Here is a 23,991-nt window from a genome sequence, read left to right as displayed (position 1 = left end):
AACTTATGGGCCAGGAATGACCAGCTACTGTGCTTCAAAGCAATACAGTCCAAGTAATTTAGTAGGTAGAATATTTTTTTGCTGCAGCTTCCATGCTACCTGGTTCCTACCACTAAAGTCTGTCCTAAAGTATTTAACGTTTACAGTTTAAACATAGAACTTTGAACAAATAGAAAAATTCACAGTAATGGCTATTACCTGTGAAGACACATGATGGAACCCAATCAGTGCCCGGTTTTAGTGCGCATACTTCCTTTAGTGTGCATTTTGACCTTGTACAATCACTATTTTTTAATAATTATTAGGGGAGTATTAGGTAAAGAAATAAAAAGAAATGAGTTTTCATTTTTATTAAAAAAAATGGAATAAGTAGATATGTTCCTCTACTAAATTGAATGTGCAAGGTATTTTTCCAGGTTTTAAACGTAAATTGTTGCACATTTTTGTGTAAAAATACTTAACTTTTCATCTTGGCTTATACTTGTAATACTAACAATACCATTATTTTACACTTTCAATACACAGTACAATCATGAAGTAATTTCACAACACAGTGCAATGTAGAATGTAAATGTTGTTGTTTCCATTTTAAAGATGGTGAAGTGAGGCAGAAAATATAAATGATTTGCCCAAGGACACACACTAAATTAGTTGAAGAGATGGGATTCACGTTCAGGAGTTTCAGACTCCTAGTGTCTCATGCTTAATTCACTATAGCATATTGCCGTTTAGTTAGGAAAAATGCATTTTTTCTCCTGTAATATGTAACCAAGGGCTGTTGTAATATACAGCTTAGTGAATTCTCAAAGGTTCTGAGTTCCTGTTCTGTTCAAATAATCACCTCCATATTTAGATGCTTATTTGAATTAGCTGAAACTGGTTGGAAATCTTCCTAGATGTGAAATTCCACAATATTACCTCTGTATTTCAGTAGTAGCCATGGCCTTTGCAGAAGCCAGCAGGTGCAAGGATTAATGAAAACAAAAAATGCGTGTGCACGTGCGCGAGCGTGTTTGGTGGAATGTGGCTGAATATTTCCTCCCTTCCCTACCTACTTTTGCACATTCAGTGGGGAATGAGGATGATCTTGACCAGATATCACGGTGTCTTGATGGGGCAGAGCTCATGCTGAGCAAGTCAGGGGCTGGTTCCTCCCTTCTGCGGGTCCCCTTGTCTTCTCTTTGGCAGGACCTGGCGGGTTGGAGCTAATCAATTGGCGTGCCCTCTCCTCCACTTATTTATACTCTCCTAGGGTTTTCAAATGCCTCTTGCACCTGTTAGCTGTTCTCTTTCCTTTCTCTTAGCATAGGAGCTGGGTTTTTTAGAATGCAACAGGCCTTACCAATCACTTTTTTGGTATCAGGAAATAATTTTTCCCCTTGGACCTCATTGACAGAGGTTCAGTGGGCTCTTTTTTTGGAGCAGGGTGAAATTTTTTCGATGAATAGTAAATTAGCTGGAAAAGATATTTTTTGAGGCAACAAAATTTTAAAAGCAAAATAAAAAAAAAGTTGAAAGTTAATTTTGAAACTAAATATTTAAATTTGTTGTTTTGAAATGGTGTTTGGTTTAGCAATTGAGCTAATTTAAAATACTAAATCAAAAGAGTAAAAAAAAAACACCTCAAGATGAAATAAAAAAAAGAAAGAATGGGGGAATTGTTTGGGCTTAAACAAAACATTTAGTTGGACCCAGAGCAGCCCTTTTTGGTTTTCAGGGTTGTTTTTGGTTCTGCCCCTGAAATTGAGCCGAGGCTTTGGAATATGTATAGCCATCCCCAATTCCTTTCTCTGGCGATACTGCAGAGGTACTGGTGTCCCCTGACACTGTTATCTGTAACATCATGATTTAGGCATACCTTAAATAAATTCACAAACATGTATTGTAAGAAGATTTTTTTTTCAATGTCATAATGTATTCATTATGGTCAGACCATTTAGCCAGACTGTTGCAGACATTTACGTTAAATACCCGTGATACTTTAGCATTTTTGGCATCTGCTTGCCACAGTAGAATTATATTAAAGCTAAATCTAATTGTCCATACACATTATAGATGCTTCCATTTGGTCTTTTAATTGTAAACGTTTCTTTTAATACATAAATGTAAAATAATTACTAGCAAAATGATAAGGAATTTTAAGCTCTTGCATCTAAATTTTCGGACACATTTCAGGATAAATTATTTTTAATGTTTTTTTTCTCAAATAGATTTAAAAATGATGCATTTCTAGTCCCTTATTTTTTATTTTGCAATTCTAAGCTTGAATCTAATCATCACATTGCATTTGTGCTCTACAGCTGAAAGGATGAACTTTTACTTGAAAGAATGATGATCATCTGAGAGAGCAGCGTTTCATACAAATATTTAAAACTGTGAGCACAATGGATCATCTGTTTTCAAACTCTCCTTTGGATTTTAGGTTGGCTGCATCTTCTCAGAAATCTAGAAAACCATGAGAGAGAATGCACTATATGATAAATATAGCGAGCCTCCTTCAATGGAATCAGTGTTTTTTAACTTTTGGAATAAGTGGAATTATTTACTATAACCTTTCCTTCTTAACTTCTCATTGTAGTAAAAAACATATTGGCTACATTTAATGTTTTAGCTAAAGTATCTGTTTTCAGTTCATGTATTCTTACCTGGTGTTAACAATCACATTTTAAAAAGGCCTACATAGAAAACTACACTTTGCTTCTCTAAAGTCAGGATTGTAATAGGGAGTGGCAGAGGAGGGAATTAAATCAGATGGGATACACTCTTCAGGGGAAACAAAAATCTATTTAGAAATATTGGAGAATATCCTCTTTACTTTCTAAATTATTTTTTTCTGAATCTGCCTTTTTTTTTTCTTTGCTTTACAGGGTAATCAGGAAGCTACAGCACCTCCTGATACAATGGCACAGCCTTATGCCTCAGCTCAGTTTGCTCCACCTCAGAATGGGATCCCGGCAGAATACACAACCCCACACCCCCATCCAGCTCCAGACTACACAGGCCAGACCACAGTTCCAGAGCACACGTTAAACATGTACCCTCCTGCTCAGACACACACTGAACAGAGTGCAGCTGACACAAATGCACAAACTGTCTCCGGCACAGCCACAGTAAGTTCAGGTTTCTTATATTTTTGAAGATGTATATCTCAAGTTACAAAAATGTTTATTGATAAAATTCTTTCTTATGTTGCATACAATGGTTGTAAACTTGAATTTTATTTATGGTTATTCAAAACAATATAGGGTCCAAAATAGCTTCAGTCTTTTCTCTTTGAACTTTGAGGGTATTATTCTTCCACTTGTGGTGCCTCTCATCAAGCCAGCGGGTGGAGTAGTATCTATCTGGTGCTACTTGTTTTCAAAATTCTTTTCCGTTTTGAATATCCAAACATGCAAAATTATATATGAAGTACAAATATTTAAATGGTTGTATATGATTTAACCTGTTTAGAGCTGGGCACAACATTCATTTGAAAGAAAACGGTGAAATTGTTTTGCTGATATTCATGACCCCTTCTTATTCACTTTTCACAAAGGTTTGTTTGAATAAAACTTTATTCTCAAGAATTTTCAGAAAAGGGATAGTGTCGCAAATACTTGTGCAAATATGAATATTCATCATGAGTATCTGCAACAGAAGTGCTTGTTCAGCCATCTTGAAAGCTTTCTGTGGGTTTGGAAATCATCAAATAATGGAACTGAAACAAGATCATGTGACTTTGCCACCCAGTGGGTACAAACAGCAAATTACAAATCGGGACTATTCCAAGTAGTAGTATGCAAATAAATGTTAGGCTTAGATGTTAACATAAAACCTCCATAGAACAATTTTAAATTGTGAGTAGTTTCATAAAAATTGGTGTCTATTTGTAGAAATATTAAGAACTGAATTTTTTTTTCAAATTTCTGTCATTCTTGACAACTGTTTTTTTTAAACTAATATATAAGAGTGTAAGAGAGCTAAGTAAAGGAGTGACCAGTATTTAATGCTGAGCTCCCAGCCTCTGAAAATCAGACACTTTAAAAGTGTCTCCCAAGTCGAACAACCAAGAACTGAGACTCTCAAAATCACTATTCACTTTTGAAAATATTGGCTGAAATCTAAACATTATAACATTGGTTTATTAAGGTCCTGGTTGAGGGCTGTCCCTTGAATCTGAGATAGAAGGCTTGGGCTTTTTCCACAACATTTTTTTGTGAAGGGCGCAGTTCCTTTAACTATTTCTGCTCAAAACATTTTATCCTTCCATAATAGCTAATGCTGCTACACTTCCCCTGGTTGTAAGAAGATGAGAAAATGTCTCACTCAGAAATTAAAACAAAAGAGGCTGCTTCCTTTAAAGACAAAGAGGCTGCTTCCTTTAATTGTGTTATCTCAATCAAATTAGCTTAACATGATTGGAAAATCCTCGTAATGCTCGTTATGATGCAGGTGAAACTTTTAAATCAGTGTTGTGGTTGGTGTTACCTGCTCAAAATGATCTAAAACATGTTATGTTATGAGGACTTTTCAATCATGTTAAGTGAACTGCCTATCAGACAGGGACATAGTTTCTAACACCTCTTCATCCTGAAAAAGTTATTTCTGAATCCCTCTTCCCTTGTCAACACAGCATCTTTTCTGATCTCCCAAATAAAATCAAAACATTTCATCCTTCCATAATAGCTAATGCTGCTATACTTCTCCTGGTTGTAAGAAGATGAGAAAATGTCTCACTCAGAAATTAAAACAAATGCTTCTCTGTGCATCATCCAGCAGAGATGCTCTAAAAATGTGCCACTGATGCCCTTTCTCTATGCCTCCAAGCATTACGCAGTGGCAAATCAATGGGTTGTTCTGAGGGTATTTAAGCACCTTGCCTTGTTACTTCTACCATTACATAAATATAATTGAGAATGGAAAATAATAACATTTAGAATGAGAATGCACAATGCATAATACATTCTATACACTATGTACTGTAACAGAGGACTTGCAATAACACAGCAGGCCAGTGGTCTACCTAGTTCACTGCTGTATTCTTTCTGACATTCACCAATATTAGAGGCTTCTCCAGAAGATAGAAAATACAGTGTCATGGACAATTATGAAAACCTACTCATATGAGAACTTTCTTCCCAATCTCCTCAATAAGAAGCCACCTTGTGACCCAAAGTATTAGGAGCTATATCCTTTCCTAACAAAAAAAAGTTTTTGTCCCATTTATTATACCTGTGGATGTTCTCATTAATGTCTAGTTCTTTTGGGAATCATACTAAACCTCTGGACTCAAAGGTATTGTGATACTTAATTCCAGTTTTAGGGTTTGTGTAATAAATGTTTCCTGTTATAGTTTTCAATTGGGTAACTTTGAATTTCATTAAACACCTGCTTTTTCTTATATTATGGGAAAAATTAAGTAGGAACTTCCTATTTACTTTCTCTAGTCCATTAATTAACTTATATACCTCTGTAACATGATCTTTTATTCACTTCTTCACTAAGCTGTTCGTGTGGTAGTATAATGTCTTCTTTTATTTCGATCCCATTAATTAAATAGCATACCATTTTGTTTGCTGTTTTGATCACTACTACACATTGGGCTGATCACAATGACACCCAGCTCAATCTCTTCATGTTTGTTTCTTTGAAATTCCTGGATTTATACAGTTCAGTCCTAGGATGAAATCTTGGCTGTATTGAAGTCCCTGGAAAAACTCCTATTGACATCAATGGGGCCAAGATTTCACCCCTGGTGACCTGTTGCTTTTTAAGTGTGTTTGACTGCCTCATTTATTATCATCTCAGTCTCACAATCTCATTGTTTTTAGTAGGAAAGAACACCGAACTGGAGTAGTTATTTCCTCAACGTCTTCTGTGGAAAAGAGTGATGAAAAGAAATCATTTAGTTTGTCTTCAGTGGCCTTATCTTCCTCAATTTCTCCCTTGAATCCATGGTGTTCCAGCAGATGCAGTTATTCATTTGCAAGTTTTCTCCTTCTGACACAATAATAGAAATGTTATTTCATTTATGTCTTAGGCTATCTGTTTTTCCTAGTCTTCTTAGTCCTGCTAATTTCCAGATTCCACTTTATTGAGCGTGAATATTTTAATTTCCTTGACTTTGACTTAATCTTTTTGAAGAGCTACCTCATTTTTTCTGAAATCCCTGTTCAAAATGTAATGTAACAGTGAAAGTTGTTGGCACAATACCTCCATGGAGAAAGATGAACTTAATTATATTGTAATCATTGTTACTTTTTAAGAGTGGCAAATCTCGCCCTATTTAATACTTAATACATATGCTATTTAATGTGACTTGTCTTGTTGCACTTACATAGGATATTAGAAATTAGAGATGGAAAAGATTTATTTGGAAATGTAAGCCATCCTTAAGCCGTATCTAAGCTGGTTTGTTGCCTACACTATCTTTTTAATGTAATTCGGATTTAATTTAGAAACATGTAAAAAGCAATATCATCCAACAATATGCAGACAAAGTCAAAACTGTAGTCAATTGACAACATTTGGCATTTTATACTTGAGATAGTACAAATAAAGATTCACAAAAACTGAATCCTCTAAGGGTCTCCACTATTCAGCTGAGCCTCAACATTACTTAACTGCTAAAAATCTCCCACAAATTTCCAATCAAATCTTTTGTTCAAATTGATTATGGGTATCAGCTTCTATAAACTGTTATGATCTACCTTATAAATTGTTAGCACTTTATGGCTTTCCATCATATTTGTGAACACAGCATAAACATCATGCAAAAAGATACATGCTGATGGAACGTTGCACCCAGGGAGAACCGCAGTGAATTCACTGGGGTTTGTGAGGGCTTTAGGATCCACCTGTATGCATCACTTTGCGGATTGGTGTCTAATAGTACATATTGTTTTTAATCAGAAAATGGAACATTACAAATTAATACTACTCTGTCAGCATTGTAACTCAAAGTGATGTTCACATCTGAAGGAAAAGATGCCTTAGCTACCAGCAAAATGTTGGGGTAGTGAATTTCCAGACTTTCTAAATTTCAGGAGTAATCTGGTTGTCCACTGGAGTGTTTGGTTGGTAGCTTTCAGATATTTTTAGGTAGCTATCAGATGTTCAGTTGTTTAATATACAGTATGACATGAGACATTTTTTGAAAAATTGACTAGGCTAACTATTCACAAAGGAGTTCTAGCTGGATAAAAATGGGAGGTTTAGTAAAACAGCTTTTGGAGAGAAGCAAGCATTTTTAATGCTTGGAATAATTCTAATCAATATGCACAACTGTGTGTATTTAAGGCTGTCGATCCAACTGTAAATGTAAAAGAATTATGTTAGTGTAATGAAAAATGAATATTACAACTGAAAACAATGTTCATAAAATATCAGTAAGATTCCGTGGGGATTTTTGAAAATACTGAAAAGAAATGCCTTCTATCACGAGAATAACGTAGCTGAAGTCACGTATGTTAGATCGCCTTAGATTGACTTACTTCGCGTCCTCGCAGTGTGGGATCGACGGCCGCCTCTCCCCCGTCGACTCTGCTTCCGCCTTCGTGCCCTGGTGGAGTTCCGGAGTCGACGGGGAGTGCATTCAGGGATCGATGTATCGCGTTTCATCTAGACGTGATACATCGATCCCCGATAGATCAATCACTACCCGCTGATCTGGCGGGTAGTGTAGACATACCCTAGGTTTGAAGGATTGGTCCATTAATGAATAAACTCCAGGGGCTTTATTTACTGTTGCCCTGCACCTTGTGGAGTCATTTACTCCAGTTGCAAAGTGAGTATAAAATGCCATCAAGCCAGAATGGTGGAAGTGACTACATAAGGTGCAGGTTATCAGTGACTCCTGCCTTAGGAGATATGTAACATTTCCTGTATCATTTAGATTCAGACAAATACTACACTCAGAGCATAAATGTTTTTTCTTTTATAAAAATATAGTCTTCTTTTGCCATGAGTTTTACATTAATGGATCCTTTCCTTCTCTCCCCCTGCTCCTGCATTTTTTAGTCCCAAAGTATTGTGCCCCACCTCCTTATACTTTTGTCCTCTTGGAGTTTCAGTCAGAGAACCCATATGGTAATACACTGGTTATTTTCCTTCACTGGTTGTTCCTGATTTTTTAGCAGACTCCTGAACTAGTTTTGACAGCTTTGAAATTGTCCTTGTTGATGAGTTGATCAGACCTGCCTTGTCAGGCAGGGATGTTTTCTTAAACATAGTTATAATTCTGAGGAGTTTGTTTGTTTTTTCCTGGTTGCCAGTAAGGCTTAGCACAGTGGAAATCCCTCTTGGTTCTCATCTCAGATTCCTTGTTAGCAAAGAAATAATAATTCCCTGAGCAAGAGAAAATTAGCAAATTTTGCAGACACACATTCCTAAACAGGGGCCGGTCAGGTCTTTCTGGCTTCTTGCTTAAATTTCCACTTTGTAATTCAGAAGTTTAAATCATTTCAGGGAGCCTAATCCTGGAGTGATCATTCATGCAAATTGTCCTTATTAACTGAGCATAGTCCCGTTGGGACTAAGGGTCACAGGATTGGGCCAAAAAGTGTATTTTCCCATATGAGGGGGTATATAGACTCCATGCTGTAGCAGCCAGGAAGGGGTTAATAGATGGGTCCTTTACCTTACTAGCTGTGACTAACTGCATGATTAACCACAGCTAGGATAAAGGGCTGCAGTTCAACCAGAGGAAGACAGCTACCGGAGTGCATATCTACACTTCAACTTGGCAAGCCTCCCAGGCAAGGGCAACTACAGCTCACGTAAGCATGTTAAAAACAGTAGTGTGGATGTTGCAATGCTGGTGGAGGCTCAGGTTAGCCACCCAAGCCATATTTTTTGCTTTGTTTATATGGGCAAACAAATTATATTCTTGGAGAGGTGAATCACACTCTACAAGTCATATTTGTTGGGCCAAACTGCTTGTGGGTTCATTTGCATGGCTTGGATTACCTTCGGTGGGAGTTATCTAAGGGCATAATCTGTATCTAATTCTGCCAGTGGACAGTAGTAAAATCATTTGCTGCTGAAATGTGTTATGTTTACTGGAATTCTGCAATATTTCCCATTCTAAATATATGGAATGTCTCAGTAGAAATATATACCATAGCCAGGTAAGCATGAAGGTGTTCGTGTGTGTGTGCGTGTGTGAGAGAGAGAGAGAGAGAAACACAGTGCTGCAAAATTAATTTGGTTTTGCATTAGTGAAACCAAGGTGTCATTCTACCCTGGGCTGTGATTTCATCAGATTTCACAAGCTAAGCAGCGTTTGATCAGATCTGTACTTAGATAGGAGACCTCTAGGGAAAATGAAGGTGCGTCAGGAAGCAGTGGTTGGTGATTCAGTGCATGGCACTATTCCCTCTGCACCAGTTCTCAGAATCAATACTCAGCGTGATATTAGGGGATACTGTGCTGTTGGAGTTTTCAGATGAGATGTAATACAAAGGTCCTGACCTCCTGTGATCATTAAAGATGACATGGCACTTTTCACAAAGAGAGAGAACATTAACCTCAGTGCTGTGGCCAGATTTCAACTTAGGTAATTGCATTTTTGGCTACCTAAATTCCTGCTGTTTCAGTTGAATATGGTATTTTTCCCTTCTGACCTAAACTGATGTACTGTATAGTGATGTTTGCTGTTATACTTACCCTGTTTCACCCTAGAGGTAGCTGTATTTTATTGGTGGGTAAAGCAATTCATATAGTTTGTACCTTCAGTTAGTAAGCTTTGTGCTATGCTTAGAGATCTGTCTGGATCAGTTGTTTCCAAACTTCAGAGGTTTCATTCCCCCTCTTTGTCTTAAATAGTCCCAACTTGTTGATCTTCCAGGCACATTGCAAAGCCTATCTGTTGGAGCAGGAATTTGGAAAGCTAAGGATCTCTTGGGGTGAATGTGAGAGGTGGAGAGAGAGTGATTTAAATCACAGTATGCTTTGCTGATTTGTGGCAGCAGAGATGTCAGGGATCTATGGTGTTTTGGTTTGGTGATGGGTTTCATATTGTGTTTTTTAAAATTATGGGCAACATAAACCTTCTGTGGTATTGCTTTAGCTAAATACAGATAAATGAACAAATTAACAGGTATGTTTTTTCTGTGGGGTGTTTTATTTCTTCGGGGTGGGGAGGGGGAGTGGAATGGGTTGTTTGCTTCTTCTTTGTCTGTTCATCTCTGGAGGGCATCCATCTCACCCCCCTTTCTGGGAGGCTCCATTCCCTATTCACTAGAAAGCAATCTGCTGCTTGAGTTGGGGGTGCCCATTGGTACCTCTGTGAGGCAGATTTTTTATGTTCTTACAGTGGACTAGAGTGCAATGGAAGAAGAGATATTAAGGGAAAATTGGGCCTGTAATCTATTCCTTCAGTTTGCAGCTTTGCCTGCATGCATTATTCTTGGGGCTGACTGCATTAAAAGGCCATTCGAAGAAGGAAAGGATACGCAGCTTTTTAGAAGTCACCCAGCGCTTCCCTCTGAGCTACAAGAGTATATTTGTAGTTTGAGGCTGGACCAGCTTTTCACTGGATGGATATTCTGCTTGTGCTTCTGATGCTAGCCCACTATTTTATTGGCAGCAGATCTTGAACATAGGTTCTGAGTTCATGCCCCCTCTTGTGGACTTCAGATGGACATAATTAAAAGCAAGACAATAGTGGCTTACTCTCTATTTGGAAGACACATGGAGCAGAAGGTAACTGTCTATTGCTTGTCCAAAAAGGGCTATTCAGAGGACTGTGCTTCCCCATGCGGAAAAAATAATTCTACATGATATGTGAACAAGTGGGCTTCTAGAATGAAGCTGCATCTTACAGATCTGATTTCCCAGTGATTGAAAAATGTATTGAATTATTTTATGTCTACTATCAGTGTATGCTAAATTTAGGCAAAATATCATTTTCGCATTGCTATATCAATTCCACATTTTGTTGTCCATATCCAGACACCTTAGCCAGTAGCACGCTGGATACATGATAATACTTTGAGAGATGTTACAACAATGTTTATTTCATCAAAATCATATCCTGCTGACTCTGGCTGTTGTACCATGGTTGAATCATATTATGTATTCTATCCACTCCCAACTTCAACTTAAACAAAATATTCTGAAGCATGCCTGTTACAACCCTCCAAACATTTTCACCCAAAAAACCAAGCAAAGTAGTCAAAATCCACACGTACGGAACAGTGGAGAGAGCAAAACTGCCATCACAAATGGATAACATAATATCATGCTAATATGGGAAGCCACTGTAATAGCTTGGGATCATATTATTTATTACTTCTGAGGAGCTTCCTTGCTGAGAATACTGTATGCAAACTTTGTAACTAAGCCCTCATGTATATTTCCTTGCTTATGCTAAAGAATAGCAGTAATATCTCACTCACTTGTGGGACTGGATGTGTCAGCACATTATACAGTTGCATCCTTCAAGTTTGACAACAGCAGACTTTTGGAAAAAACAAAAACAAACCTCCCTGCCCTTTGGGGGCTCAGTCTGAAGTTTTTATGCAGGCAAAAATCTCAGTGGTGCCATTGGAGATTTTGCCTGTGTCAGGAAGTCAGGATCAAGCTCTTAGTGAACCAAAATGTATAATACTTTTAACAGCTCACTAGTAATTGTAAAAGCCAAAGAAAGGCTTTAAATTGACTGTGCCTTCTGCAACGCCATGCAGCCTTACACCTTTTCCTATATTCCCTAGTCTGAGGATTCCATTGTGACAGATATGACGGTTTCCTGCCATATCCTGGACAAACCTTGTTGAATTGTTTCATTATCTTAGTTCTTTGTATTAAAGATGCTAATATTTATGTATTATTGTGGGATTGTTCCTTAAGGGGGTGTCAGAAGTAATGTCAATCCTGCGAAATGTTATGACCTTCAGAGATCTCTCAAAACAATGGACCAGAAAAGACGGAACTTTTAGTTGAGTGGATTCCCTAGGAAATACCTGGGAGGAAGAGAATGCAAATTACCCGCTTCCAGACCCATCCTTTTTTAAGCTGCACCTCAAGGAGAAACCCACATCTACTGATCACCTGTTACATAAGGACTGGATCAGAGGCCCAAACTGTATAAAAGAGTGACTCTCAGGTTCATGGATGAGATTGGTCTGAGCTAACGGCTGTTATGAACTTGTGACCACAGAAAACCCCCTTGGTGGAGTTTGAATGACTGTTCACCTGCCAGAGCCCTTGTTGGAGTCAAAGGATGATCTCTGGTAAGAAAATTATATGCATGTAGGCACTTACATTATGTTTACTATGTTTTCTCTGTAATGCATTCATTTTAAGAATAAATGGGCTGTCTGGTAACTTCTCTGTGGCAATTATACTGTTTATAAGCTCTGAGGAGATGGCAAAATAGGCTTGTTTAGGCAGTTTGTCTTGTTGGGGTATTCACAGTGTAGCCAAGCTTCTGTGCAGTCTGGAAATACCCTGGCCGAGAGAGAGAGAGAGGTGTGTCTGCACAAGAAAGGTGATGAGCAGGGCACTGGAAGACAGAGAGAATGGGTGCCCTTGCTGGACCACCAAAGCAGAATATAGGTGCAGTTGCCCAAAATTGCAATACCCATTCTTTGCTGGGCCTGCTGAAATAGTGATTTGGCTTTGCCTCTACTCAGCACTTTGATTTGTCATATGTCAGTGGATTTTTGGGGACCAGCAAGCGGCTATGTAACAGCATTATTATCAGCTTTTGTGATATTGTCACAAGCCTCACCATATTTAGTATTCTCTTAGTGCCCAAACTTCTGTATCACTTTGATTACACACAAGTCTCTGGTTTTATCCACTCCCTCTCAGTAAATGTCTACCACTTCTGGTGTGGAAAAAAGATTGAAAATGTGCTTAAAACCAGAAGATGAATAAAAAGACCCCAGATTTATAATTCTTAAAATATTGTGAGTTTTAAAGTCAAACGTCTGATTTTTTTAATGTTTGTGGTTGACAGTACCGCATTAGTGATGCTAATGCCCAAAATAAGTGAGGGGCTGGCTTTATCGATTATACTATGTCTCGATGGACAAAGAGGCTGCTTCCTTTAATTGTGTTATCTCAATCAAATTAGCTTAACATGATTGGAAAATCCTCTTAATGCTCGTTATGATGCAGATGAAACTTTTAAATCAGTGTTGTGGTTGATGTTACCCGCTCAAAATGATCTAAAACATGTTATGTTATGACGACTTCTCAATCATGTTAAGTGAACTCTTTTTGCCTATCAGACAGGGACATAGTTTCTAACACCTCTTCATCCTGAAAAAGTTATTTCTGAATCCCTCTTCCCTTGTCAACACAGCATCTTTTCTGATCTCCCAAATAAAATCAAACAGTTAAACAATTTCAGGCGGTTCCCTGGCTCAGTAGTGGAAGAGTTAACAATACTTGATTTCAAATCTCTTTGCTCCTTATATTCTTCTCTGCCCATTCCCAATTCTTTTCATATTTCACTGACTTTTTCTTCTCTCTGCAGTCTAAGTATCTGTGGCATCCAAATGCTTTGCCATGTGTAGGGTTCTGATGTCTCAAGAAAAAACATTTGAGTACTATATTCTGCTGAATAAACAAAGCATAAATGTCAAAGGGGACTTTGTAACAGTGAAATAGCTAATTACTACTTAAATTGTATTTGACCTTCTGCATCTCTTCTTCACAGTATGACATTAATTAAAATTGATCCTTATCTTTATTTTGGTGGGAGGTGAAAATTAACTCCTATTTTCACTGTGTATAGGAGTAACCCATGAGACTCAGCTAATGATGCTTTCCCCCCACCCATAATGGTCATGCAAGTGGTAGCCGTTTGTTCGCAATTTTATCAGAAGTGAACATTTTCATGGCAACACTTACAATGTAATCTGAGACGCAATAGTGCTTTTTGTAATGACTGGATTCAGAGGATAATATGTGTGGCCTTTTAGGCCAGGTAAACCCTGGAACATCCCTGATCCTTGCTATGTGAGAGGCCAGTCATTCAACAGAAAGGTCAGTAAGTCAAGGGACCAATCATTAAATGAAACCTAATAGACCTGTAGCCAAAAGCTGGGGAGATAACAATTTCCTAAAGATGGCCACTTCTCCATCCCAGCTCTTTATGCTTGATTTCTGTTAACTTGAAATCCTTTGCCCAGGGTTGCACAGCAAACTGTGGTTACTCCTCTACATGGCTACAGATGGGTGGGGAAAAGGTTGGTTTAGTGACTTATCTTATGATACGTTACAACTTTTTCCCCTGTACAGCATTTTAAAATGCCTTTTCACTTAGTTACACCTCCAATTTCCCTCCACCACAACAGCCATCTGTCCCCTCCTTTTTCATCCTTTTCCCCCATGCCAATCTGCTGAGCTTTCCAGAATTGAGTGTTACCATGTTATCCCTCTCAGTCTTAGCAGGTGAGCGTTAAGCTGGGTGACAGCTCTCCAGCACACTAGCTTGTCTGCCTTGGAAGCAAACTCTGCCAGTCCAAACCTTATCTTCCAGGTAAAAACCAGTGAGCCCCCAGCTCCCAAATTCCCCAGAGATGTCTCAATGTAGTGTCCAGCTCACCTGGTGAATATGCACAGAAGTTAAGATTGTTGCTCCTTTAAAGAGATAATACACAGCAGCTCATTAATTTAACCGTTTTTTGACAAATACACTTACTTCGGTCACAGCACTGAATTAGTGAATAGTAAAAGTAAAAAAGGTTATTTAACAAAAGGACATAGAATTAAGTGATACCAAGTATAAGGAATAAAGGCCATTGTCGGTAGACAGGATACTGGGCTAGATGGACCTTTGGTTGAAGGATCCAGTGTTCTGTGATTCCAAGAGCTCTGGCTCCTTGTATCCTCCAAGTGATGGATACCAAAATGGCTTTATATTTCTACTTCAATCTCCAAAAGTTCATCAATCCTGTTACAAGAGACCAGAGGGCCTCCTGCTGATTTTCCCTTCCTGTTGATTTCCCATCCTCCTCCTGATTCATACATAAATGAGGCTTCCATCATTTTGATTCCATAATGCTTAATTTACATGGGAGACAGGTAGATAGCTACCTTCCCTCCTGCGTGGGAAAGAACTGTTTTTCCCTGTGTTTGGTCACAGATGTTAAAGTATAATATCAGTGAGTATTCATAATTCCTCATGTAATGTTAATGCACACATTTCACAATTATATTAATTACCAATGTGTCACAGGCTTTCATCAAAGACCTCACTCTATACCACGTCTATATTACAGTAATATTGTATACAATCAGTTGATTCAGTTGCTAATCGCTTGACATTCAGATCCTGTCCTTATAGCCCAGTAAACCTTTGAAATATGTTCTTTGAAAAGTAAGCCCAGGCCTAGCTTCTCTCTCCTGCTGGGAGGTAGATGCCATAAAATTCATTGACCTTTCTTCAAGAGGAAGGAGGGCTTTCTTGGGATGTGGTCTCCATCACCATCGAGATTATATAGTAATCTTTCCCCACTTGCTCTCCTGATCACCTTGCCTATAAATGTGCTTTTCTTTGCATTCGGCCATACCTTGCCTAATTTATATCAGAGACGCATTCAATTAGGTGGAACCACATTCCTTTGTCTGGAACAGGCTTGGCTTAGGAACTGCTTGCCAAATACATGTTAAGAAGACATTTGCAGCACATATCTATATCTATTGTACATACATCATACAATGATTTGCAGAACCAGCATGTTATCACTTTATATATGATACCATACATGACACCTTTTAGAGACAGATTATGACAAAAGTGTGTTAGCTGAACTATGTCAGGCCTGACAAGAGCTACTGACAGTAGAGAACCACCAATAGGTCTCTGTGTGTGTGTGAGAGAGAGAGAGATGCCCACTCGCTCGCTCTCTTTCTCATTTCCTTTCATAGCACTATTTATATGTCCAACCTATGTATGGCTCCCTTACTGTTTTTCCTTGGCTGACATGTCGTTTCCTGTGATCAGCTAGGGAGAGTCACTTAATTCAACCATTTTCCTTTACCTCTCCAGCAATACTAGTAAGGCAAAAGTCAGTTGACATAAAGGCACTTCCTGGCTGACCTCAGGAATAGATCCACCCACAAATTTCCAGCAGTGTGTTATATGCCACAGTTTAGCAATGATATGGGAGATCATAGGTGATGTCACAAACAAAAGTAAATAGAGAACAAACTCGTCATTTCACTGGCATGTGTTCTAGTGCCAACTAGATGCTGTAGTTTCGTTTGGTACTGAACTAGATTGGGGAGTAAGGGAAGGGAGGTCCAGTAAAGATGTTGCATAGTATTTGGATTTTTTGTGATATGTGGCATTATTTGAAAACTCATTGGGAGCTGAGAGTGATCAGCAGTCCTGAAAATGCTTGGGTGACAGTTTGTAGAAATTGCAGATGGAGAAAGAAGTACAAGGGTGTTCTGTGTATGGCTACTGAAACAAAATGCCTTTAAACTAGCAGCACGTGCTTGATCTTCCTCTAGATATGAAACTTGCTATTAGTTGAGGATTAATAGTGTATTTAAATAGTGTTGATATGGAAAGCTCGGTCTGAATGTTTAGATCTGTGCTGCAGGAGGTGGAGGTCTGGGGTAGGTTACTGCTTCCCTGCTCTCATTTGAAGATCCACATATAATCAGGAGATCCATCCAATCTCCCTGACAATAGGATCTGGACCTCAGTAATGAAAACATGTATAGCTGGTTCTGTAATTACAAATTAGCTACCTTTTATAGAGTGTAGGAGGGAAGGGGGACAAATGCATTAATGATTCTAATCCTCCCGTGGATTTATAATTATCAATATTTAATGTGGATATAAACAGATCTGAAAGGAGAGTGTTCTTTAGTAATTTATTACCCATTTTTGTATTCCTTTGTGTACAAAAATAATGGTATTAGTCAATATAATACAGGAATAATACAGATAAGTAACATATTTAATTATTTTTAAAGCAGCACCTCTGAAATTGATTTTACCATCACTGCCCTGGGTCTGCCCACACTTGCCCTCTTCTTTACCATCAGCTTTAAAGTTTCATATGGTTGCTAGACCCTGTCTAAAAGAATTTAATATTTTACACATGCAAGAACTAGTTTATTAAAATAAACATTTAAATAGGCTACTTCTGCCAAAAAGTGTGCATTGTTCTTCTCTCAAGGGGAAAGAAAAAGCCCTCTTCTGTTTATGAAACCCATTTATTTGGACAATATAGAGTATAGAGTCATTAGCTTCACAAAGAGTGGTACAAGGGTATCTTCACCTTGGCAATCATGGTATGAGGCATAGTTATATACAATAGATGCTTTTTGCTTTACATGATAAATGTTGAATACTTAGTTACAGTATGATTACCATGTTGTTACATGGTAAATACATTGCATTTCTTTAGTAACTCATCAGAAATGTGTTTTAAGGAGATATAAATCTGATCCACCCCCCCCATGCATTTTAAAAGAACTGCATACATACGATGCCTCTGTTCTGTTATTCTGTCATAGGCTTTGTGCATATTTTTCCCTTTCAGTCACTGCCTTTTTTTTCTCTTTCTCACTTTTTTGTTTTGGTTTTGGTTTTCTGCAGGGCTGCACTTTTATTTCACTGTGTCATTCTGTTTCATTTCTGTTTTTTTCTGTCACCATGCTCCTTTATTTCCTTTTATATATCTTCCTACCTCTTGAATTGTCCCCTGTCTCTCTTGATTTCCCATATATTTTCTTTAATTCTCTTTCCTGTACCCATCCTTTTCCATGAACCTGCAATCACAGTTATTCCCTTGAGGTTTCTTCTCCTAACCTCTTATAAATCCAATTTATAAATTGTTGGGATTTTTTTTTCTGTCTCTGAGAGTGCGAGTTACATGGCAATTACTTTTTGGCCTAATATAGCTTTGATCATCTTCAGAAAGGAACATGCCCTACGATAGTATTTACAGATGTGATGGCCATCTTCTTGGCTGGTACACTGAAGATTGAACTGACGGCCTCTACAGCTGAAAGTGTGAACTGCTACAGCTTGAGCTAAAGAACGAAGCTTCTGTAGATGGGGGCTATAACAGCTCATATCCTCTGTATAATACAGTCACCAGTGGATTGTACAGACATTGGGGCAAATCTTGTCCACTCCTCTGTTGGGCTACCTGTGGTCCTAACTACAGAAAAACTGAATGGAGGAGTAGGTTAAGATTCTAACCTATCACCCCAAGATGGCATAGAGCTGTGCTCCCCATCACTTACAACATTTTGAGAGCAGGTCAGGGAAGGAGTTTGTTGCACAACTACAGCCATTTTCATCCCCCACCACATGAAGCCATAAGGGATGCTGAAGCCCTCAGGCTGCTGTAGCAGGTATAAAGTAGATCTGCAGAGTGAAAGGAGGATTTTTTTCCCCCAAGACTCTATGGAGATTCCCCACTAACTTAGGTCTCATGCTAAGACCAGCATTTGACTCACTGTATTTACCTACTACATCTCATATAGTGTATATAAAGGTCATCCTTCTTTGAGTGCTAGCTCATGTCCACACCAGTGTGGGTGTGTGCTTGCCCTGAGCACTGTTGCCGGAAAGTTTTTCTCTCAGGGGCAGACGTTGGTTTGGCTCTAGTGCCCCCTGGAGTCTTGCCCTCATAGCGCTGGTATCTAGGGTCCCGCTGCCCCTTCAGTTCCTTCTTACTGCCCGTGACAGTTGCTAGAACTTCTGTTCGTTCTTGCGCTTCTGCAAGCATCTTCTCTCAGTGGACTGGTTCTGTAAAATTGTGACTAGTTACCTGTAGAGCAGGGGTGGGCAAACATTTTGGCCTGAGGGCCACATCTGGATATAGAAATTGTATGGTGGGCCATGAATGCTCACAAAATTGGGGTTGTGGCCTTGGAAGGGGTGAGGGCTCTAGCTGTAGGTGCCGGCTCTGGGGTGGGGACAGAAATGAGGAGTTCAGGATGTAGGAGGGGGCTCAGGGCTGGGGAAGGGAGTTGGGGCATGGTATGGTGGTGAGGTCTTTGGCTGGGGGTGCAGACTCTGAGGCAGGCCTGGGTATGAGGGGTTTGGGGTACAAGAGGGTGATCCATGCTGGGACAAGGGGTTTGGAGTGTGGGAGGGAGATCAGGGCTGGGGCAGGGGGTTGGGGCATGGGGAGGGGGTGAGGGCTCTGGTTGGGGGTGCAGGCTCTGGGATGGGGATAGAAACGAGGAGTTCAGGGTGTAGGATGGGGCTCCAGGCTGGGGCAAGGAGTTGGGGGTATGGTGTGGTGGTGAGGTCTTCAGCTGGGGACGGGGCTGGGTATGAGGGGTTTGGGGTACAGGAGGCTGCTCCAGGATGGGACTGAGGGGTTTGGAGTGTGGGAGGGGGATCAGGGCTGGGGCAGGGGGTTTGGATGTGGGAGGAGCTCAGGGGTAGAGGCTCCTGGTGGTGCTTACCTCAGGCAGCTCCTGGAAGCAGCAGCATATACCCCCTCCGGCTCTTACGTGGAGGCTCAGCCAGGCAGCTCTCTCCACTACCCCGTCCGAAGGTGTCGCACCTGCAGAACCTATTGACTGTGGTTTTCGGCCAGTGGGAGCTGTGGGGGTAGTGCACGGAGCCCCCTGGCTGCACGTAAACATAGGATCCAGAGCGGGGACATGCCGCTGCTTCTGGGAGCTGTGCAGAGCTGCCGCATGTGCACAGAACGGCCATGGATCCCTCTCTCTTTCTGGACTGGGGCAAGCCCCAGACCCTGCTCCCCAGTGAGAGCTCGAGGGCGGAATTAAATTGGCCGGATGTAGCCCGCGGGCCATTGTTTGCCCACCCCTGCTGTAGAATTAAGTTTAGTTAGTTAATTAGTAGTAGTATAGTCAGTAGTGAACCCTGCTCTGTAGGGCTATCCCTTCCCTGGGCACCAAGGTATGCCTTGGTCCCAAGGGTTCAAACAATGTGTGTCATGCCACAAATGAATGCCGGTTAGTGACCCATGTGAGAGTGGTGCAGGATCTGCACGGGTTCAGATCCAGAAGAAAAAGGGACAGGGACACCAGACTTAAGTTCCTCCTCTGGAGGCTGCAATCCATCCCCCTTTGCAGCTGAGTCATGGGACTCAGCACGAGCACTTTGACTTCTGTGAGAAGTGCCCCAGAGAAGTCTCTGAGGAAGGCACAGCGCCATTCCTCCTCCCCAAGGAAGGATTCCGTGCTGATGGCCAGGGACTCCCAGCACCAACATGCACAGCACTTTTTGGCGCCCAGGAAGTCAACTCTGGCACAGGACTCTCAGCAGAACTCCCTATCGCCAGTGCCAAGGAAACAGCAGAGAAAGACCGACTGGGGGCATTCTTCAACCCCAAGATGCTGATAGAGTGCAATCCATGCCAGGCTGCTCCTACACGCCAGCAGGGTGAATGGCACTGTTGACTCTGGGGACCTTCTCTCCCTCCCTGTGCCACCTACCTAGTCATTCGGGAATTAACAGTGGCAGCACCAGAAACAAGGACCACTGTTGCACCTAAACAGGTGCTGTTGAAGAGCAAGCCAGCCAGGATGGCGCAGCACCAATCTCCTCCCTCCTGACACTGTTCTCTGGTACTAATGGGTACCATTCTGCCCTGCTCTCTGAGAAATGACTCCTCAGACTCCAGTTTGGAAGTGGAGTCCTGTGCCTCATGCAGGAGCAGACACTGCTCTAATCGGTGGCACTCTACAGCTGACATGAACTGAGGCATGCTACCGCCAGCACAATGGCAAATGCCACTGCAGTGGCCATTCTGGAATGCCTGGCCTTTCCAGCCAATCCAGAGCCCTCAGTCCAGAAGGTCCTACTCCAGTATATCAGTGTCAAGAACTCCCTGACATCCCTGTTAGAATGGGGATTGGCCCCTGGTGCCATACCCAGTATCGAACAACAGGACTCCCCCTCTCTTGAGACCCATCTGGGGAAGAGCAAGAAGTACTGGAACCTGTGTTGGTACAGTCAGCTTCTTCCTCCTTTTCTGACAAGGCAGTGGCAGGAACAGCTATGGCGCCCCACCCAAGACGATTACAGGGCGCACAAGGAGCTCCTGAGCAAAGTAGCCCAGAACCTGGGTCAGGCAGAAGAGATTTCCAAATCTCCCACACCCTAGTGGATATTTTAGTGGCCTTAGGGCCATTGCGAGTGGCCCTGCCATTGAACAATGCCATCCTGGAGCCTATAAGTGCTCTATGGCAGACTCCTGCATCCCTCCAACTTACTGCTAAGAGGATGGAGAAGAAGTACTTTGTCCTTCCAAGGGGTATGAAATTTTGTAGACTCCTTCTCACCCTGGTTGTTTCAGCGGTGAACAAAAGGGAGAGACAGGGACATGAGGGGATGATTCGCAAGCCTAAAGATGCCAAAAACCTCAACCTTTTTGGCAGAAAGGTCTACTCCACAGGCAGCCTCCAGCTGAGGATCATCAAGTGCTCCTGGACTGGTATGATTTCAGCTCCTGGAGTATAATGGTGAAATTCAGGGAGCTCTTGCTGCAGGAGGCCAGAGTGAGTTCTTGGCCCTAGTAGAGGAGGGAAATTAGTGACCAAGGCATCCCTTCAGGCAGCACTGAACGCAGCAGACTCTGCAGCCCTCTCCATTGCTTCTGTGGTGATCATGAGGCAAAGGCTGTGTCTTCAATCTTCAGGGTTGCCCTATGAGGTCCAGCAGATGATTCAGGACCCTCTATGTGAAGGCAAATCACTCTTTTTGGAGCAGACTTGAAGCTGCATATCTTAAAGGATCCTAGAGCCACCCTTAAATCCCTGGGGCTGCATATGTCAGCCCCAGCACGAAGCACTGCAGGCCTCAACCAATGGCTCTTTTTTATCCACCACAGCAGAGACAGGAGTACTTCAGGAGAAGGAACAGAGGCTAAAAGAGAAGGCCTCCATACCAACGCTTGTCTGCCCCAGTGACTGTCCCTCCGAGACACTTGACAGGGTCTAAGCAGCCCTTTTGATGGGAAACTTGGGGACAATCTACCAGGACACCGTATGGATCCGTTTTCTCCTATGTTTGTGGACCAGTTGTGGCCTCCATTATCACAGATCGCTGGGTTCCAATTCACTGGTTCCAATTCAGGTCATCTGTAGAGTAGCGACGTGGTCATCAGTCCACATGTTCACATTGCATTGTGCCGTCACCCAGCAAGCTAGAGATGGGGTGGGTTTGGCTGAGCGATGCTACAATCAGTGTGCTTCTGAACTCTGAACCCTCTACCTGCACAACTGCTTGGAAGTCGTCTGCATTGGAATGGATATGAGCAAGCAAAGAAGAAAAAACTGTTACTAACTTCTTGTACATGTTGTTCTTCAAGACATGTTGCTTATGTCCATTCCAACCCCACCCCCACCCCCGCTGATCTTCCTCACTGTTGAAGTTAGCTGGCAAGAAGGAACTGAGTGGGCAGTGGAATGGCAGGGCCCTATATACCAGCACTATGAGGGTGCAACTCCAGGGGGTACCAGAGGTGACCTGACAGGTACCACTGAGGGAAAAGCTTTCTGGCGGTGGTGCTTGGGGTGAGCACATACCTACAATGGAATGGACATGAGCAATACATCTCAAAGAACAACAATTTTTATGCTTTTCGTGCCTGTAAACCTGCACCATTAGCCAGATCTCTAGTATATCTATTACAGTACAACAATCACCTGTTTATTGAGAAGTAATCCTGATTTTTCTTGCCTAATCATTTATGATCCCTTCTACTGGATGGGACACCAACGACACAGACGAGGTACAAAATGTATTCTCCTTACATTGTGCTTTACTGTAAGCTCTTAAACCGTTGACAAAACTGTAAAAGAAAACATTGTTACTGATACTACTGAGTGCCAAGAAAAACACAGTTCTTTGCCTAAAGCAATAGGCTACAGCTTTATATTGTGTTAACTAAATCGGCCTCCATACTAACCCACTGAAAATTTTTCAGCAAAAATGCCTCACCTGGAGGCAGAGAGGAGAGACTTCAGGAGACCCTCAACTCTCCAGACCTTGCCCCATGAGCTCAGCCTCCAACATGAGGTAAACCACGAATAACAGGCACCCAAAGCACAATATACAAAACTCTGACAATGGAAGAGCAAGTCTGAGGAACTGCTTGCTGTTGAGGGCATTTTAATTTTCTCTCCTAACTGTTTGGCATAATCAGATTGACAAATGCCAAACCATTTAATGGCTATGAATGGCACAATGAGCCTTGCCCTTTGAAAGGTGAGCATGGGAAGTCTGTGTTCTTGTATGTTTTCATTTTCCATTATAATGAACATTTTTTGGTCTTTTTCTTTTCTCTTTGATCTTCTTAAAATATTAATATATGCCTACTGGGTTTATGGAAGAGGAAGAGGAAAGGCAGGTTTTTTCTATGCTGTCTTTTTGCTATTGTTGTGGAAAGTGCATCAGAAGGTGTCAACTGCTATTGAATTTAATAAGGATTCACATAAGTTCCAGCTGCTTCTGAATAGTATCTAAATATTTGATTTGAAAACATGTGCCAGCACAAGAATATAATGCAGTCATGATCACCTAGCTGTACAGAGAGGATCCAAGCTTTTTTGTGCTAATTACGGGGTTTGCAGATGAGCCTGTAGTGAGAGCTTCTGTTAACAAAACCGAGAGCACTTTAAAAAAGAATGTGCAAGATAATGTTCAGATTCAGGCTATCAGTGACGTTCACAAAATAGAAGGGAAAATCAGTTAATATAGAACTACCCAGGTTAGAGAAATGCTGGTAGAAGCAAGTATTGCTCTTTGTGTTTGTGTATCATATAGAAAATAATACAAAGATCACTGTTACTTCAATGGCACTGCTATTTAAAGGTAACATTATTACCAAAAATATAATTCAGAAACCTCAAATTAGTTTAAATGTTCTGATGAATTAATTTTGACACTGAATAATCTACAGGAGAAATTGTGTATGTTTGTAATAAAGGTGTGTGAAAGTTAATAGGTTAGATTACAGTAATTTTCTCTTTAGCAGAATGCAATTATGTAAATTCCGTTGCATATTCACTTGGACTCATTATTATTGTTTGTATTGC

General features: G+C 40.8%; 1 protein-coding gene across 13 annotated transcripts in view; it reads left to right on the top strand.

Annotated features, from left to right (window-relative positions):
* The window catches only part of RBFOX1 (RNA binding fox-1 homolog 1), a 2,697,109-nt gene that overhangs the window by 2,471,040 nt on the left and 202,078 nt on the right, over positions 1 to 23,991 (top strand). For all 13 annotated transcript variants that reach the window (XM_050966439.1, XM_050966435.1, XM_050966438.1 and 10 more), the window contains one exon: positions 2,868 to 3,110. In XM_050966439.1, the coding sequence (XP_050822396.1) occupies positions 2,868 to 3,110 (243 nt within the window). The remainder of the gene's footprint in view (positions 1 to 2,867; positions 3,111 to 23,991) is intronic.

This window comes from Gopherus flavomarginatus, chromosome 9 (assembly GCF_025201925.1).
Source record: "Gopherus flavomarginatus isolate rGopFla2 chromosome 9, rGopFla2.mat.asm, whole genome shotgun sequence".
Taxonomy (NCBI): domain Eukaryota; kingdom Metazoa; phylum Chordata; order Testudines; family Testudinidae; genus Gopherus; species Gopherus flavomarginatus.
Note: the sequence above shows the minus strand (reverse complement) of the source record. Positions and strands in the feature narration are given on the sequence as shown.